This window comes from Ictalurus furcatus, chromosome 6 (genome assembly GCF_023375685.1).
Source record: "Ictalurus furcatus strain D&B chromosome 6, Billie_1.0, whole genome shotgun sequence".
NCBI lineage: Eukaryota > Metazoa > Chordata > Actinopteri > Siluriformes > Ictaluridae > Ictalurus > Ictalurus furcatus.
In genome coordinates, this window is record NC_071260.1 from 3,886,893 (window position 1) to 3,903,946 (window position 17,054).

Below are 17,054 nucleotides of genomic sequence, written 5' to 3' on the forward strand. Positions count from 1 at the left end.
TAAACTTACTTTCAACATCAAGAGAAACAGTTGCGGAAATTGAGCCTCCCTGGTTTGTTGCTCTGATCTGATAGACAGTTGAATCTTCATCATCAGCATTAGCAATGACAAGTTGATGATAACCTCCCTTGAATTCCTGGATCTTGATTTTGATTCCATCTGCCTGAATTTCTTTGCCACGCTTGAACCATTTGATCACAGGTTTGGGTTGTCCTGTTATCTTGCAAACAAATGTTGCATTGCTCTTGTGTTTCACACTCATATTTCTGAGGTCTTCCTTAAAGGCAGGAGCATGTATTTCAGCATCAGTTTTTGGAACAACAGGGTCTGACTCTTCACTGTATTCACTCTCTCCACCAATATTTTCACATTTCACACGGAAAATGTACTCCAGGCCTTCTGTAAGCCCCTTTACTGAATAAACTGTCTGATGAATCTCATCAGAGGTTACCACAACCCATTCACCTTTCTTTTTGTCCTTCTTTTCAAGACTGTAACTTTTGACCTTGGATCCACCATCACTAAGAGGTGGTTTCCAAGAAACAATGCAGGAGGTCTTGGTCACGCCAGATACAACAGGTTTAAGTGGTGCACCTGGCTTATCTGTAAAACATTTGAGATGGAAAAAGCAATTACCCAACATGTTCTTCCATTTTGAATTCTTGTTTTTATTTCTTAATATTTCTTAGCTTACCTAATTGACTCTTGATAAGAATAGCAGATGGAGTCTCCAGTGGTTCACTGATACCATAACGGTTTTGTGCCGAAATGCGGAAGAAGTAACCTTCATTTTCCACAAGATTAGGAATGCGGCATGAGGTGCCTGTAATAGACGATGAGACAAGTTGCCACTCGGCACCTTCTTTGTCTTCACGCTTCTCCACAATATAGTTTGTTATCATTGATCCACCATCATCTTTTGATGCCTTCCAACTTATTATCACAGAATTCTTCAATAAAGCCTCAAGAACAATAGGCCCTTCTGGCATGCAAGGTTTGTCTGGAAGGAAAAAAAAAACAAACATTATTTACAGTTTTTAAAATACTCAAATTAATACAATTACTATAAGAATATATATTATCATTTTTATTAAAAATCCTCACCTAGGATTTCAAGTTGAGTTACGGTATCTGCAGAGCCAAAGTGGTTGTTGATCCTGATTCTGTACTTTCCACCATTCACCCTGCGTTGGACATTCTTTAAAATCAAATGAGTGTAATGCTCTGTGTTTTCAATGATGACATTCTCAGAGGGCTCCACAGGTTTGGCCCCATGAAGCCACATAATTTTGGGTTCAGGACGACCTATATACACAGCATGAACACGTACAGTTGTACCACATTCTGCAAAGATTTTGTCTGTCAATGGGACAGGGAATTGAGGTGCTGCTTCCAGAACCAAGGTTCCACTGGTCTCACAATCTCCAGCTTCATTCACAGCCTTGCATGTGTACAAGCCTTCATCTTCTTGTTGATCCGTTGAGATGGTTAAAGTATGGTTACGGCCATCAGAGGTTGCAGCATATTTTTGGCCCTCTTTGACTTCCTTTCCACCTTTGTACCATTTAATTTCTGGAACAGGCCTTCCAATAATTTGACATTTTAGGGTGGCAGTCTGTCCAAGCTTGGCAGTAACTTCATCCATCTCTTTTCTGAGAGCTGGTTTAGTTACAACTGTTCCAAAAGAAAAAAATGTTTATTGTTTTTTTGTTAAAAATGAAATAATCATCCAAGTTCAATATTGTAAATATGAACTTCAAAAATACTTACCACCTAGTTTGGTTTTAATTCCTGCTTCAGTCCTACGAGGCCTGCTGATTCCAGTTTCATTTTCAGCAAACACTCTAAATTCATATTCAGTAGCCTCTTGCAAACCACCTTGAGTAAATTGTTTTTCCTTTGATAGCTCCCTGTTACACTTTTTCCAAGTGCTCTCCCCTGATTTTCTGTACTCAACCCAGTAACCAAGTACTGGCTTTCCACCATCACATTGAGGAGCTTCCCAGCGAATAGTTATATAATCTTTAGTTACAGCCAACGTGTCTACCTCCCCTGGTTGACTTGGTTTGTCTAAAGCAGAAAGAGAGTAGTAAGAGTTATGCAAAATAAGTTTAAAAAAACAAACAAACATTCTGTTAAACTCACATGTGGTTAAAATGTTAATTAAATAAGACATATTTCCTTACCAAATGGATCTTTGCATATGACCGAATCTGATGCAGGTCCAGGTTCACTCTCTCCAATGTTATTTACAGCAATCACACGGAACTGATATTCTGCATCAGTAGTGAGTCCGCTAAGGGTGTACATGGTGGAAGTAACCCTCGTCTCATGGCGAACCCACTTGTCAGATGACACCTCTTTATATTCAATGAAGTATCCATTGATCGGTGATCCACCATCATCTTTAGGTTTTATCCAAGCCAAATCAGCAGAGGACTTAGTAACATCCATGATCTCTGGTGGTGTACTTGAAGCTTCTGGTATACCTGTTGTAAACATACACATGGCATTTGTAATGTTATAGTTGATTAAACCTGAGTACATTTGGTAATGAGAGTTGAAAAAATACTTACAAATTGGAGTCTTTGGCACAACAGGCTGTTCAGATTTAAGGGAGCCACTGATGCCAAACTTATTTTCTGCTGTCACCTTAAAGTGGTACTCAACATTTTCATGTAGTCCTTTAACCACAAAAGATGTGTCAAGCACTCTGGAGTCCACAGTATACCAGGCTGCCTTTGTTGCCACACGTCGCTCCACAATATAGCCAAGGATTTCTGTGCCACCATCATCTTTTGGTGGCTTCCAGCTCACTCTTACAGAATGAGCTTGGATATCCTCAAATCCAAGAGGACCTTCAGGTGCTGCTGGACGGCCAATAACCTTGACCTTGATTTGCACCATCTTTTTGCCACATTTATTTTCAAGATGGAGAATGTATAAACCAGAGTCAGACCTTTCAGCATCCTTGATAACAAGCTCAGTAATATCCTCACTGGAGACAATCATTGCACGGTTAGAGACCTCAGAACCATCCTTTGTCCATTTGCAAACAGGCGTTGGCTTGCCTTTGATTGGAACTGAAAGTTTGATGACTGCTCCATGTCGGACAACAAATATATCTTTGTACTTAGATTCAAGATCATGACTTGGAGGTTCTGAAATATAGCAAATAAATTAAATAGTTAACTATAATTCAGCCACCAGCAAATACTGATGTTCATAGTTATAAACACTGAGTAACATCATACCAAGCATCTCTGTCACAGTGACCGTTCTTGGCACTTCAGCTGGTTCACCTGGTCCACCAGCATTACAAGCCAAGACTCTGAATCTGAACTCCTCACCCTGAGGCATTTTTGTCAGGGTGTACTCACAAATCATTGTAGGTGTAGTATTGCACTTAATCCAGGCTACAGAACCAACCTTCTGCATCTCAATTAGATAACCAGTTACTTTAGAGCCACCCTCCTCATCAGGTGGATTCCAGGCCAAAGACACAGATGTCTTTGTAGTCTCTGTGATTCTCGGGTTCTGAGGTGAGCCAGGTGGATCTATAAAGATTGGTAATTGTTATAAAATTTGGCTTAACAACTACTAATTTCACTACACAAAGATACACACGATTAAAAAAATACCCTTACCAACTGGATCAGTTGCCACAGCTGGTTTCGAGAGTAGACTGGGTTTACCAACACCTCTAGCATTGATGGCTGTGACTCTGTGCTCATATTCCAGGCCCTCAATAAGACCAGTGGATCTGTATCTTGTCATTGTCACAGGGTTCTTATTAGCACGGACCCATCTGTCAGCTCTGACCTCCTTGCGCTCGATGATGTAGCCAGATATCTCCAAACCACCGTCCTCATCTGGTGGTTCCCAGGCAATGGTCATGCCATCCCGAGACACATCAAATACTATCGGGCGGCCTGGTGGTCCGGGAATGGCTGTCACCAAAGAAATGTTTGTGTTAGTTTGATTGCACATGTTAGGTAATATGGAATAGATACATTATATAAATATAATATCTATATAACACGAACTATGCTGTTGTTCTTACATTTGGAACTCCTGCATTCCACAATTTCTGATTGCAAGAACTCTCCAGCACCGTAGCGATTGACTGCTGAAACACGGAAGACATATTCGTCTCCCTCTGTCAATCTGTCAAATTTAAAGGTTGGCCTGCTAACTGATTCAGAAACGGGTACCCATCCTGGACGATGAGCATCACGTTGCTCAACAACATAGTTAGTTACAGGAGCACCACCATCCCTCTCTGGTGGGTCCCAGCTTATTAGAACTGAGGTTGCATCTATCTCATCAAAACGAATAGGTCCTGTAGGCGGATCAGGTTTGTCTGAAAATAAAATAAAATAAATAAGAAATATGAAGAAAAAAAAAAAATGAATATGGCAGATTGACAGGTTATATCAGACAGCTGACTTACCAAGAATGATTACTTTAATTTGCTCTGTAGTAATTCCTGTAATATTCTTTACTTCAAGGATGTATTCTCCAGTATCATCAATTGTGGTGTCAAGAATAGTTAACCTGGAGAATTTCGCAGTAGACTGAATCTTCACACGTTCCTGTGTCTTCAATCTATTGTCATTAAAATACCAGGTGGAAACTGGAGGTGGCCTTCCAAAGATTGGCAAATCAAGTTCAAGTGGTTTGCCTGCCAAAACACTGATCATCTTTTGTGGAATGCGTGATAGATCAACCTTTGGCATAACTGAAAGAGAAAGATGTGTGAGTCAAACAAATCTTGGCACCGATCTATTTTATTTATTTGAATTCTAAAATTATGAATGGTACATACCTCTTTGTTCTTGCACTATTACAGGTGTAACAATTTCTTTGGCTTCACCAATACCTCTGCTGTTGAGAGCACGTACCCTGAATAGGTACTGCTCATTTTCATTCAGTTTTTCAATAGTGTATTCAAAGTCTGTTAATTTTAAAGTAGCAACCTTCATCCATTTGTCTGTACCAGCCTTGCAAGCTTCAACAATGTAACCAATGATTCTGCTGCCTCCATCATGTTTAGGTTTCTCCCATCCAAGAGTAACAGATGACTTTGTGATGTCTACAATGTCAAGTTTAGCTGGAGGCAGTGGCACTTCACACACTAACACAGCATCTAGTGTCTCAACAGGTTCACCTATGCCATAGATGTTTTCTGGCAACACTCTGAAATAGTAGAGCATTCCCTCTAACAGTCCTGTAATTTTATATGATGTCTTGCTGCATTTAGAAGTAACTGTTTTGTAGGCTCTCATTGATGTTTCTCTTCTCTCAATGATATAATTGTTAACAGGTGCTCCACCATCAACCTCAGGGGCATCCCATATAATGTGAGCAGACTCTGTTGTGAGCTCTTTTATTTTAATGGGGCCTGGTGGACCAGGAGTATCTAAAATTGAAAAGCATAAAATTAAACAAATAATTAAGCAGGGTTTGTCTGTCTATATATATATATATATATATATATATATATATATATATGAACAACAATATATGAACATACCATAGATCTTGACCAGAATGCTAGCATCCTTCTTGCCAGCTGAATTAGAGGCCTCGAGGGTGTATATTCCAGCATCATAGCGGTGCACCTTGTCAATGATAAGAGTTGTGGCAGTATCTGTCACTTCAATGAATCCACGGTTTTGGAGATCCACACCAGGCTTGTTCCAGGTAATAGCTGGAACTGGTCTTCCAGTAACAGTTACATGAAGACGCATTGAGCTTCCAGCTCTCAGGCATATTGTTTTCTTTAAATCATCAGGGAGCTCAAGATCAGGTATTTCTGAGAAAAGTAATAAGTTTTGGTAATTCTAACAAATCTCATCTTTCACAGGTAGATAACTTTAAGTATGTTTTAACTGTTAAGTCTTACCAATTCTTTCAACAGGCTCTACTTCAGTACATGGGTCACTAAAGTCACCTGCTCCATTGACATTGACTGCAGCAACTCTGAAGCGGTACTTTTTGCTGGTTGTCAAACCTATCACAGTATGTTCTGTGACTCTAAGATTCTTCTCATGCGTCTTGATCCATTCCTCTGTGCCTAATTCTTGCATTTCAAGAATGTAACCGATAACATCGGCACCTCCATCTTCTACTGCTCTTGTCCAGGCCAGACTAATGCTGTCCTTGTGGGTGTCTGTTACACGTGGAATTGAAGGAGCATCTGGTTTGCCTGCAGACAAAAATGTGACATTCATGCATAATAAAAAACATTACATTTTGACTCACTATATTCATTTTGCTACACAAATTCACAGTGTGAATAATGTACCTGTTGGTACTCTGCATACTGCATACATGGACACTTCACTAGGCTCACTATCTCCAGCAGCATTAATGGCTGTAACACGGAACTGATAAACGTTTCCCTCCTGTAGATCGGTAACCTTGAAGGTTGTGTCCTTGAGTATAGTGTCTTTATTAACCTTGATCCATCTGATGCTTTTTCTCTCTTTCTTCTCAATGAGGTAGTTTATGATTTCACTACCACCATCATTTTCAGGTTTTAGCCACTCAATTGTTGCAAAGTCTTTTCCAACTGCAATGATCTCTGGTGCTCCCGGAGGTGATGGAATAGCTGCAGGTGAACAATAGAATAGATAAACATATCCCTTCTTTTAAAATAAAATTCAATGCAAGATAACTCAACCTTTTTACTTACTGAATGAGTTTCTTGCAATGATGGGTGAAGACTGCAGTGCCACACCAGGTCCATACTTGTTTACACCTCTGATACGGAAAATATATTCATTATTCTTGAAAAGTCTAGTAATGTCACAGACAAGGGCCTTGCATTCAGCCTCCACGATGACCCAGTTGAGTCTGTTAGTGTCCCTTCTCTCCACAATATAGTGTGTGATGGGGTCACCACCATCCTCTAGTGGCTCTTTCCAGGACACAGTGCATTTTTCTTTAGTTACATTTCTTACGTTTATCTCCTGGCATGGGCCCGGTGTATCTTGAAAAAAGAACAAATTCAAAATAGAACAATGGAACATTTAGGGCTAAGCTGAATGTCCTCATTTAAGCTCCTTTTAAATGTAATTTTAAAACATGATTATGTTTTTAAATATGCAATGCAGAATTATTTTACTTACCAAGCACCTTCACATTGACTTCAGCTGTTTTGGTTCCACTTGCATTCTTCACTGTCAGAACATACCTTCCAGTATCATCTCTGTCACAGAACTTGATAATTGCCAGAGCACGGGTGCTAGAATACTGTAAAGAATATTTCTCACAAAGATCTAGCTCCTTCTGTCCCTTGGCCCAGGAGACTTTTGGATCAGGTTTGCCACCAACAGAAGCATCAAGAACCAGGTCTGACCCTGCTCTGACAGTAACGGTGTCCACAAGAAGTTTGCTATCCAGTTCTGCTTTGGGAGGTACTATAAAAAAATAAGTAATGTTTTAGATCTTTGAATACAGTTATTTCACTACAAAATTTGCAAATGTAATTTGAGTCTTACTGTATTCAGCTTTGCAAGTCACTGCTCCTGTTGAAACTGATGCCATGCTGAGCACTCCGTTAGCATTCTTCGCAATCACACGGAACTCGTATACTTCTCCTTCTCCCAGTGCAGTAATGGTGAAGTTTGTATCAGTAACATTAGTGTAATTACACTTCAGCCATCTTCCATCTCCAGAGACAGTATATGGCTTACGCTCAACAATGTAACCTACAATTGGGTGTCCACCATCATTCAGAGGCACAGACCATTTAATTGACACTGTTGATCTTGACACATCAGTTACTTCTGGCTTGCCTGGAGGATCTTGAAGGGTAAATATATTAAATAAATTAGTATGTTTGAAAAATTATTTGTGTATGTGTGTGTCTGAAAATTAATTTTGTAAGACTTACCAACTGGATTTTGAGCCATAGCTCTCTTTGAGGCTTCACTTGCTTTGCTGAGGCCAGCACTATTCATAGCATACACTCTGAACTGGTATTCAAGACCTTCAATAAGGCTGTCCACCTTGTAGTAACAGTCAAAACAGGGAATGGAGTTTTCTCTGACCCAGAGAATAGTGTTGCGTTCCTTTTTCTCAATCCAGTACCCAGTGACCTTACTACCACCATCATGGTACGGTTCCTCCCAACGAATGCTCATGCTGTTAGAAGTAACAGCAAACACTTCTGGTCTAGTTGGAGGCCCTGGAGGAACTGTAGCAGAAAAATAGTAAAATTATAAGAGAATCAACTTATTCTTCAGCAATAACATAAAATTTAGTAATAACCATCTCCTACTATTGTCATATTTAATTGCTCACCAAATGGATGCTCTGCAACAATGGTTTCAGACTCAGTTGGTTTGCTCACACCAAATCTGTTTTCTGCAGAGACTCGGAATGTGTACTGCATGTATTTTGTTAGATGTGAAACATGGAATGATTTTCGTTTCACGCTAGAGTTGATAAGCTGCCAGGCAATTGAGCCAGACTCACGCTTCTCAACAATGTAGTTTGTTATTTCAGTTCCACCATCATCCTCAGGCTCATTCCATGACAAATCACAAGACTCAGCTGTAACTGAAGAAATCTCAATAGGCCCCTCTGGAGGACTGGGTCTGCCAATGACATTGACAGTGACAATAAAAGTCTTAGCCCCTGCCACATTCTCAAGGGTAAGGAAGTACCTTCCTCCATCACCTCGCATACTTTCTTTAACTGTCAGTGTGGTCCTATTTTTGGTGGTCTTGATTGAGACCCTGTCAGTTTCCTTTAGTCTCATTTCCTCAAGCTTCCAAATGATTTTTGGTGCTGGTCTGCCACTAATTGGAACATCAATTTCAAATGAACTGCCAGATTTGCAAGTGATAAGCTGGTTGGTAATGCCACTGAGATCTGCAGTTGGCTCAATACGGGGCTCTTTAACAACAACAGAAGAGAGCGCCTCTCTAGGTACACTGTAACCTGCATCATTCTTTGCTTTGACACGGAATTCATACTCTGTACCTTCAGTTAAGCGCTCAACAACAAGACTTAGGTTTTTTGTAGAACCTCCAACAACCCATTTATCTGTTCCCTTTGGTTTAGCCTCCACACAGTAAGCTGTGATACGGCTGCCACCATCATGTTCAGGTTTCATCCAGGCAAGAGTAACTGTTGTATCAGTGGTATCAATAATGTCCAGTCTCTTTGGTGGAGCTGGTTCAGCAGTGGCAATAATTGGATCAGGCATTTCATAAGCCTCACCAAGGCCATACTGATTTTCTGCCATTACCTTAAAGAAGTAGGGTACTCCTTCCAGGAGCTCAGAAATTCTCAAATATGTTTGAGTGCACTTAGGTGCTGCTTCTGTCCATGTACGTCGGCTAGCCTCACGCTTCTCCACAACATAGTGATGAACACGTGCACCACCATCACTGACTGGAGGCTCCCACATAAGTGTAAGGGCGCCTCTTGTAACATCCTTGAACATGAGAGGACCTGGTGCTCCAGGTGTGTCCAGCACTTTAACTGTAAAAGTGATGGATTTGCTACCAATGCTGTTCTCAAGAGTGAGAGTGTATTTTCCACTGTCATTTCGTGTACAATTTCCCAGTGCCAAATGAGTGAAAGTCTCTGTAGTAGTTACATCAGCCATTACCCCAAGTTCACCATCCACCTTTATCCATGAAGCTGTAGGTGCTGGTTTTCCTTTGAAAGCTACACGGAGACATACACTGCCACCACTTTTCACAATGTGTGTCTGTTGGAAGCTTGCATCAATATCAATCTCTGGTGCAGACAGTCTGTCCACTGCTTGGACTGGCTCAGGGATCTCTTTAGGGTCACCCTTTCCAACTGCATTAACTGCACTAATGCGGAACTTGTATTCTGCACCTGTTTCCAAACCAGTGGCAGTGTACTTTGTGACAGTGCAAATATCTTCATTGACCCTATGCCATTCTGTTTCAGCTCCTTTGCACACCTCAATGATGTATCCCTGGACCTCCATGCCACCATCATAACCAGGTCTGGTCCATTCCAGACTGACAGACGTGTTGGTGGTATCAGTAACATTTACAATTGAAGGACCATCTGGTTCTTCAGTTGGCTCTGCGCATTTAATAGGCAATGAAATATTACTTGGTGCGCCAACTCCAGCATCATTAAAAGCATAAACACGGAATTCATATTCCACATTCTCAGTGAGATGAGTTACTCTGTGGGCAGTCTCAGTAATTGGTTTCCTAGTCAAGACCTTCACCCAGCGCCCAGTTTTCTTCTCACGCCTTTCAACGATGTAATGTTTAATTGCGTTTCCTCCATCATTTGTCGGTGCAGTCCAGTTGATTGTAATACTCTCTCCATCAACATTAGTCGCATCAGGAGTACCAGGAGAGTCTGGAATGGCTGCAGGAAAGAAAATAATACAATTTTATTAACTTGCTGTTGTTTTTTTGTCTAACAATATTGTATGGAAATTATAATATAATCTGCAGACACACTTACTATATTGCATTTGGGCAATGACAGGAACAGAATCCAGTGGTCTACTGACCCCAAACTTGTTTACAGCAGACACACGGAACTGGTACTCATTGGTCTTGATCAGTTTGGTAGCATTGTAGGTACACTCCTCACAGTGATCTGTAACAAGTGTCCAGGAAATTTTGGAGGTCTCGCGCTTCTCAATAACATAATGAGTGACCTCAGAGCAGCCATCATTTTCTGGTGGATTCCATGAAAATGTAACTTTGCCTTCTGAGATATTTGTGAAGATAACTGGTCCAACAGGCTCTCCAGGTGTATCTAAAAGCATCACAAAAATTAGATGCAATGGATAAAACATACACAAATGTCAAAAGTTGTGTAAGGAAATATGATTATGCATACCAAAGACTTCAACTTTAATTTGCTCTTTCTTGGTTCCACAGGGATTCTTGGCTTCTACAGAATAGACCCCACGGTGAGAGCGGTCAGCATCTCTAATAAAGAGGGTGCTTGAGCCAACAGTTGTTGTGATATCTACCATCTTCTTAGTTAGTTCAACATCATCCCTGAACCATTTGATCTTGGGTGTTGGTCTTCCTATAATTGAGACTTTAAGCTTGATGTTTTCCCCTGCTTTGATGGCAACCCCTTCAAAGTACTCCTGTCCAAATTCAATATTTGGAGCAGCTGTAAAGGATAGAAAGAATTAATTACCATTAATTATAATACAAGGGGTGTTAGAGTATGCAAGTATTGTATTGTATTGTATTGTATTGTATGAACTTACAGCTTTCGTCTCTGATGAGAACATAGCCAGAAGACTGAGAAGGTGGGCTGATGGTGCCAATGGCATTCCTTGCTATAACTCTGAATTCATACCGTTCACCACAAGTTAGACCAGTCACTATAAACTCTGTCTCAGTTACATCTGTGAAGTTCGTCTTCAACCAGCGACCCTGGCCCTGACGTTTCTCAATGTTGTAGGCAACAATTTTGCTTCCACCATCTCTTTTAGGTGCATCCCATTTCAGTTTCACAGATTCACTTGTTACATCAATGTAGTCAGGAGTCCCAGGAGGATCTATGATGTAAATATCATTAAAACATTAAGATAAGTTTTCAGTGGGAATCAGGGTTTTCACATATGATTGTTTCAGATTTTAAAAATAATTAATTAAATTAACTCACCAACAGGAGAAACAGCCATATTTGGTTTGCTCTCATCACTCATACGACTGTATCCAGCATCATTTTGAGCATAGACTCTGAATTGGTATTGCAGTCCTTCAATAAGGCCGATAATTCTATATTCCCTTGCAGTCACCAAGACAGTGTTGACCTTTTGCCACATGATGCTGTTTGTCTCTTTCTTTTCAACATTGTAACCAAGTATTGGGCAACCACCATCAAAAATAGGTGCGTCCCACTGAATAGTCATGCCATCATTAGTGACATTGTAGACAAATGGCATGCCTGGTGCACCTGGGGGTCTAAACTCGTGCTTTGCAATAACATTTTGTGAAACTAGAGGCTCACTCACACCGTACCTGTTCTCTGCGCATACTCTAAATTGATACTGTGTTCCTTTGATTAAATTTGGTACATTGAATGTAGTACCTATAACACTTGAACAAGCCATCTTCCAATCTGGCTTAGAGGTGTCACGTTTTTCAACACTATAGCAGGTTATTTCTCCACCACCATCATCATTTGGTTCATCCCAAGATATCCTTATACTTTCTGCTCTGACTTCATCCAAACGAATTGGTCCAATGGGCCTGGATGGTGTTCCAAGGGTATTGACCTGTATATGGAACGATTTCCTGCAGATCTTGTTGTCAAGCGTAAGCGTATATTTACCACCATTCTCTTTTTCTACATTCTTTATCGTAAGAGTTGCCTTGTTTTCTGTCTTCTTGAAGCGAACCTTTTCACTCTCTTTCAGTGGCAAATTGTCCTTTAGCCAAATAACTGACGGCCTTGGTTTACCTCTGTATGGAAGCTCAATATGTACATTGTGACCAATGCGAACACTGACCTGTCCATCAGGATACTCCTCAAGGTTTGCCTCTGGTGGAATGATATAGTCTTTTACTTTAATTGGACCAATCTCTGTAAAGTCACTGTTGCCCTTCTCATTCTTTGAGCAGACTCTGAAGAACATGTCTGTGAGTTCCTTAAGTTTTGTGACCTCATGCTCACAATGCTTGTTTGTTCCAGCAGGAGCCCATTCTTCTTGACCCTGAAGTTTCTTTTCAATTATATAATCGGTAATAATGCTACCACCATCATAATCTGGTTTGTTCCACTGTAGTGTTACTGATGTTTTTGAAGAGTCTTTCATAGCAAGATCTTTGACAGTACCAGGTTTCTCAGTGGCTTTAATTGGCTCTGCTGTCTCACATGGCTCACCAACTCCATTTTCATTTTCTGCTGATACACGGAAAAAGTATGATATCTTCTCAGAGAGCTCATCAATTTCATATGTCGTTTCCATGCATTTGTTGGTTACAGCAGCGTATATGCGCTTTGAAGAGTCTCTTTTCTCAACTATATAGTTAGTAATTTCAGCACCGCCATCAAGCAGAGGAGGTTCCCAGCATAAGATCACTTTGCCGCGAGTGACATCTTTCAGGACCAGATTTCTACAGGCAGAAGGACTGTCCTGTACTTTTACAGATAATGTCAATGATTTTGGTTGTCCTACTCCATTTGATATCTCAATAGTGTATTTGCCACTATCATTACGGGTTACATGTGAAAGTACGAGACATGATGAAGTATATGTGTTGTGTATATAATATTTAGGGTCATTATCAATGTTTTGGTCTTCTTTCTTCCAAGAAACACTTGGAGCCGGTCTGCCTTTTAGAGGAACCATGATCTCAACATCTTTTCCAGCTTTGACAATGTAATGAGTTCTCATTGCAACATCTTTGTCAACTTCAGCTTCCTCTGCAAAAGAAATCACAAAATTTATGACAAATGAGACTTGTAACAAAAAGAATACGTTAAAACCAGCATAAAAAGTTACAAATATGCACATACCAAGAATATCTTTAGCCTGGACTGGTTCCTCCATCTCGATTGGGTCTCCACGTCCAGCACAATTCAAAGCAGATACACGGAAGTAGTAGTCAACATCTGGCATAAGACCTGAAGCAACATACTCAGTAGTTCTGACTTCACCTTTTTTACTTATCACTACCCATTCTCCTTCCTCACTGTCTCTTTTCTCCACAATGTAGCTAGTAATTTCACTGCCTCCATCATACTCTGGCCTGGACCATCCAAGAGAAATTGAAGTTTTAGTTGAATCAACAACTTTGAGTTTAGTAGGCTCAGAAGGTGTATCTGTAGGGGATTTACAAAATAAGGTTAGGACTTATTCCATATTTGAGCGCTAACAATGAAAAAAATAAAGTCAGCATGATAATAAAGAACAACTGACACAGAAATACCTACCAACAGGGTCAGCTGCTTTGTATAATTCAGAAACATCTGAAAATGGACCTTCTCCGGCTTTGTTGATTGCACACACACGATACTGATATTCATTTCCTTCAGTCAGGTGATAGACCTTTGCTGTGGTGTCACATATGGGGTCTTTGTTAATTTTAATCCAGCGCAGATTCTTCTTGTCACGTCTCTGTAAATAGTAGCCTGTAACCATGCTACCACCATCCACTCCTGGTTTATCCCATACAATTTTCATGGATGTTCTAGTGATTTCTGTTGCCTCTGGTGTGGTAGGTTGTCCAGGAGTAACTGGAAAAATAGATGGAAAAATAGATTTAAAAAAAAAAAAAAAAAAAAACTTTTATTAACTTACCTTCATCAGAATTATAATTCATTTGACTTATTTTAAATATTTTAAAAATGATATATAAAATACATGTTTAAAACTATTATATTTTTACATTATATGTTATTATATATTACATATTTTTATATAAAATAAATGCGAAATGATTATAGTTTTATACCAAATGCATTCTTGGCAATAACTGGTTCAGACTCCAGAGGATCTCCAGCTCCAAATTTGTTCACTCCTCTGACACGGAAGACATATTCGCCTCCTCTGACCAACTTCTGGACAGAGACTATGCGTTCCTGCATATGGTCAGAAACAGTAGACCATACAACTCTACTTGTCTCTCGTTTTTCCACAATATAATGGGTGACTGTGGAACCTCCATCATCTGCTACTGGCTCCCAAGCAATTATTATGGTGTCAGCGGTTACTGATCTGAATTCAATATTTCCAGCTGGAGGGCCTGGTTTGTCTAGTAATTTTAAAATATAAATGACAAAAAAAGTATTAATATCTCAGGGCATGCAAAATTCATCAAAAAGGCATATCTTTCAGGCTATCAATGTCAAATACGCAACACACCTAGAATCAATATTCTGATGGAGGCAGAAGTTGTGCCAAACACATTCTTGGTCTTTATTTCATATGTCCCAGTGTTAAGACGAGTGGCATCCTTGATAAGAATGGCAGATGAATCAGTGGTGCTCTCAATTGATAGCTGTGAACTTGACACTAATTCCTTTCCATCCTTCAACCATTCAATTGTTGGAAGTGGCTTAGCCATAATTCCTAGTTTTATCTTAACAGAAGCTCCAGCTTTATATTGCACAACATCTAGGTACTCGGGAGGCAGGTCGATTACCGGGACACCTAAAAGGGGAGGTTTAGAAATAGTATGTAAAACTACTACCTTTAAATACTTAATTTGTAGGTATAAAAAAATCAGTCAATATGAAAAAAAGTGGGTTACCTACCAGAAATGTCCACACAAGTTGCTGGTCCAGCAATAAGAGATGGATTGCTTACAGATCCAACTGCATTTTTAGCAAAGACTCTAAATTCATATGACTGATCTTGTGTCAAGCCTGACACAGTGTAGTTTGTCTCAATAACATTGGTAAAGTTAGCCTTTGTCCATCTGCCATTTGGAGCATCTCTTCTCTCAACCATGTAGCCAGTGATTTTACATCCACCATCAAAGGGAGGCTTCTGCCAGACAAGGCTAACTGAGTTCTTTGTAATCCCAGAGATTCTCACATTTGCTGGAGGTTCTAAAAATAAAACAAAGATTTTAGCATGTACTAGTGATTCTGTTGATTTTACAAATTTTCTAAAAATTGGTTGTATAATCTCAGGAACTTACCACAAGCATCAATCGCAAGTACTTCCTCTGATGTCTTGCTGAATTTACCAATACCAGCAGCATTTTCTGCAGCAACCTTGAATTCATAAATCATACCCGGGCATATGTTTGTCACCCTTATTTGATTAGCAGGGATTGCTGTCTTGTTCACTTTCTGCCACAGAATGCTGCTTCTTTCTTTCATTTGGACATGGTATCCAAATACTGGGTTTCCTCCATCTACTACAGGTTCATGCCAGCAAACTGTAATGCTTTCTCTTGAAGCAAAACTCACCCATGGTGTTGATGGTGACCCAGGAATCGCTTAAATTGACAATCAAAAGTAAATGTAAATGTTACATTTATGTTATTACTGTAGTAACAGTTATAGAATACAGTAAATAAGTACTCACTGTATGGAAGTTTCACAATGACAGTTTGAGAGTCAATGTGATCACTGATACCAAGGCGATTCTCCGCTTTAATTCGGAATTGGTATTCTTCACCCTTTGTTAATTTGGTGACTTTAATTGCATTCCTGGCAACTGTCGATGACACCTCTACCCAAGCTGGTGTGCTTGTTTCACGTCTGACCACAACATAATTGGTCACTGGACTACCGCCATCATATACAGGTGGTAACCATTTTAGGCATAGTGATGTTTCTCCAACATCACTGATTTCAACTGGACCGACTGGAGGACCTGGTCTATCTAACACCAGTATGTTAATGAACATCTTGGTTGTTCCACTGGTATTGGAGGCAACAATGTCATATCTTCCAGCATCACTTGCAATACTTTCTTTGAGGCTGATATTAAGACTATCAGGTGTTACTTCAAAACTAAATCTCTTTCCACACCTCACTGGAACATTGTTTCTTGTCATTGCCACCTTTGGCATGGGCTTGCCAGTGAGAGGAAGCTCAAATTTCAGATTTGATCCTGCCCTCACATAAACAGTGTTGTGTGGGAAGTTCTTCATATCAAATTCAGGGGCACCTGCGAAGAAAGCACATATTTAATCAGAATTTGACATTTTAATTTAACAGAAAAAGGTAAGCAAACATATAAGAAATGAAATGACACTCACTTAGTTGATCTTTTACAATTACAGGAATGATCATTTCCTTTGGATCACTGAGTCCTGCATGATTCTCAGCACGAACTCTGAAGAAATACTCTGCATTTTCTCGCAAACCTTTGATTGTGTGAGTATTGGTTTTTACAGTGGCACACTTCACCCACTTTTGCTGTCCCTTCTCTAGAGCATCAATGAGGTAGCTTGTAATTCTGCTTCCACCATCATGCTCTGGTTTTGACCATACTATTGTAACACTGTCTTTTGTTACTCCAGCTACTCCAAGTCTGGCAGGTGGGCTTGGTATTTCTGTTGGAACAAAACATTTTTTTGTTCAGAGTCTAAGTATTACAAAAG

The 17,054-nt window shown here is 39.9% G+C and overlaps 1 protein-coding gene across 1 annotated transcript in view; it reads right to left on the minus strand.

The window, feature by feature from the left end:
- The window catches only part of ttn.1 (titin, tandem duplicate 1), a 147,315-nt gene that overhangs the window by 8,566 nt on the left and 121,695 nt on the right, over positions 1–17,054 (minus strand). The window contains exons 179-209 of the mRNA XM_053626264.1: positions 16,710–17,006; positions 16,031–16,618; positions 15,639–15,941; positions 15,250–15,546; positions 14,858–15,145; positions 14,448–14,747; positions 13,927–14,229; positions 13,510–13,815; positions 11,650–13,416; positions 11,249–11,542; positions 10,864–11,148; positions 10,480–10,779; positions 8,314–10,380; positions 7,904–8,206; positions 7,509–7,814; positions 7,137–7,427; positions 6,701–6,997; positions 6,311–6,616; positions 5,909–6,211; positions 5,537–5,818; positions 4,829–5,422; positions 4,454–4,741; positions 4,064–4,363; positions 3,648–3,950; positions 3,255–3,557; positions 2,577–3,161; positions 2,187–2,489; positions 1,771–2,070; positions 1,105–1,674; positions 695–1,000; positions 10–603 (exon numbers count right to left, since the gene is read on the minus strand). Coding sequence (XP_053482239.1) covers positions 10–603; positions 695–1,000; positions 1,105–1,674; positions 1,771–2,070; positions 2,187–2,489; positions 2,577–3,161; positions 3,255–3,557; positions 3,648–3,950; positions 4,064–4,363; positions 4,454–4,741; positions 4,829–5,422; positions 5,537–5,818; positions 5,909–6,211; positions 6,311–6,616; positions 6,701–6,997; positions 7,137–7,427; positions 7,509–7,814; positions 7,904–8,206; positions 8,314–10,380; positions 10,480–10,779; positions 10,864–11,148; positions 11,249–11,542; positions 11,650–13,416; positions 13,510–13,815; positions 13,927–14,229; positions 14,448–14,747; positions 14,858–15,145; positions 15,250–15,546; positions 15,639–15,941; positions 16,031–16,618; positions 16,710–17,006 — 13,929 coding nt within the window. The remainder of the gene's footprint in view (positions 1–9; positions 604–694; positions 1,001–1,104; positions 1,675–1,770; positions 2,071–2,186; positions 2,490–2,576; positions 3,162–3,254; positions 3,558–3,647; positions 3,951–4,063; positions 4,364–4,453; positions 4,742–4,828; positions 5,423–5,536; positions 5,819–5,908; positions 6,212–6,310; positions 6,617–6,700; positions 6,998–7,136; positions 7,428–7,508; positions 7,815–7,903; positions 8,207–8,313; positions 10,381–10,479; positions 10,780–10,863; positions 11,149–11,248; positions 11,543–11,649; positions 13,417–13,509; positions 13,816–13,926; positions 14,230–14,447; positions 14,748–14,857; positions 15,146–15,249; positions 15,547–15,638; positions 15,942–16,030; positions 16,619–16,709; positions 17,007–17,054) is intronic.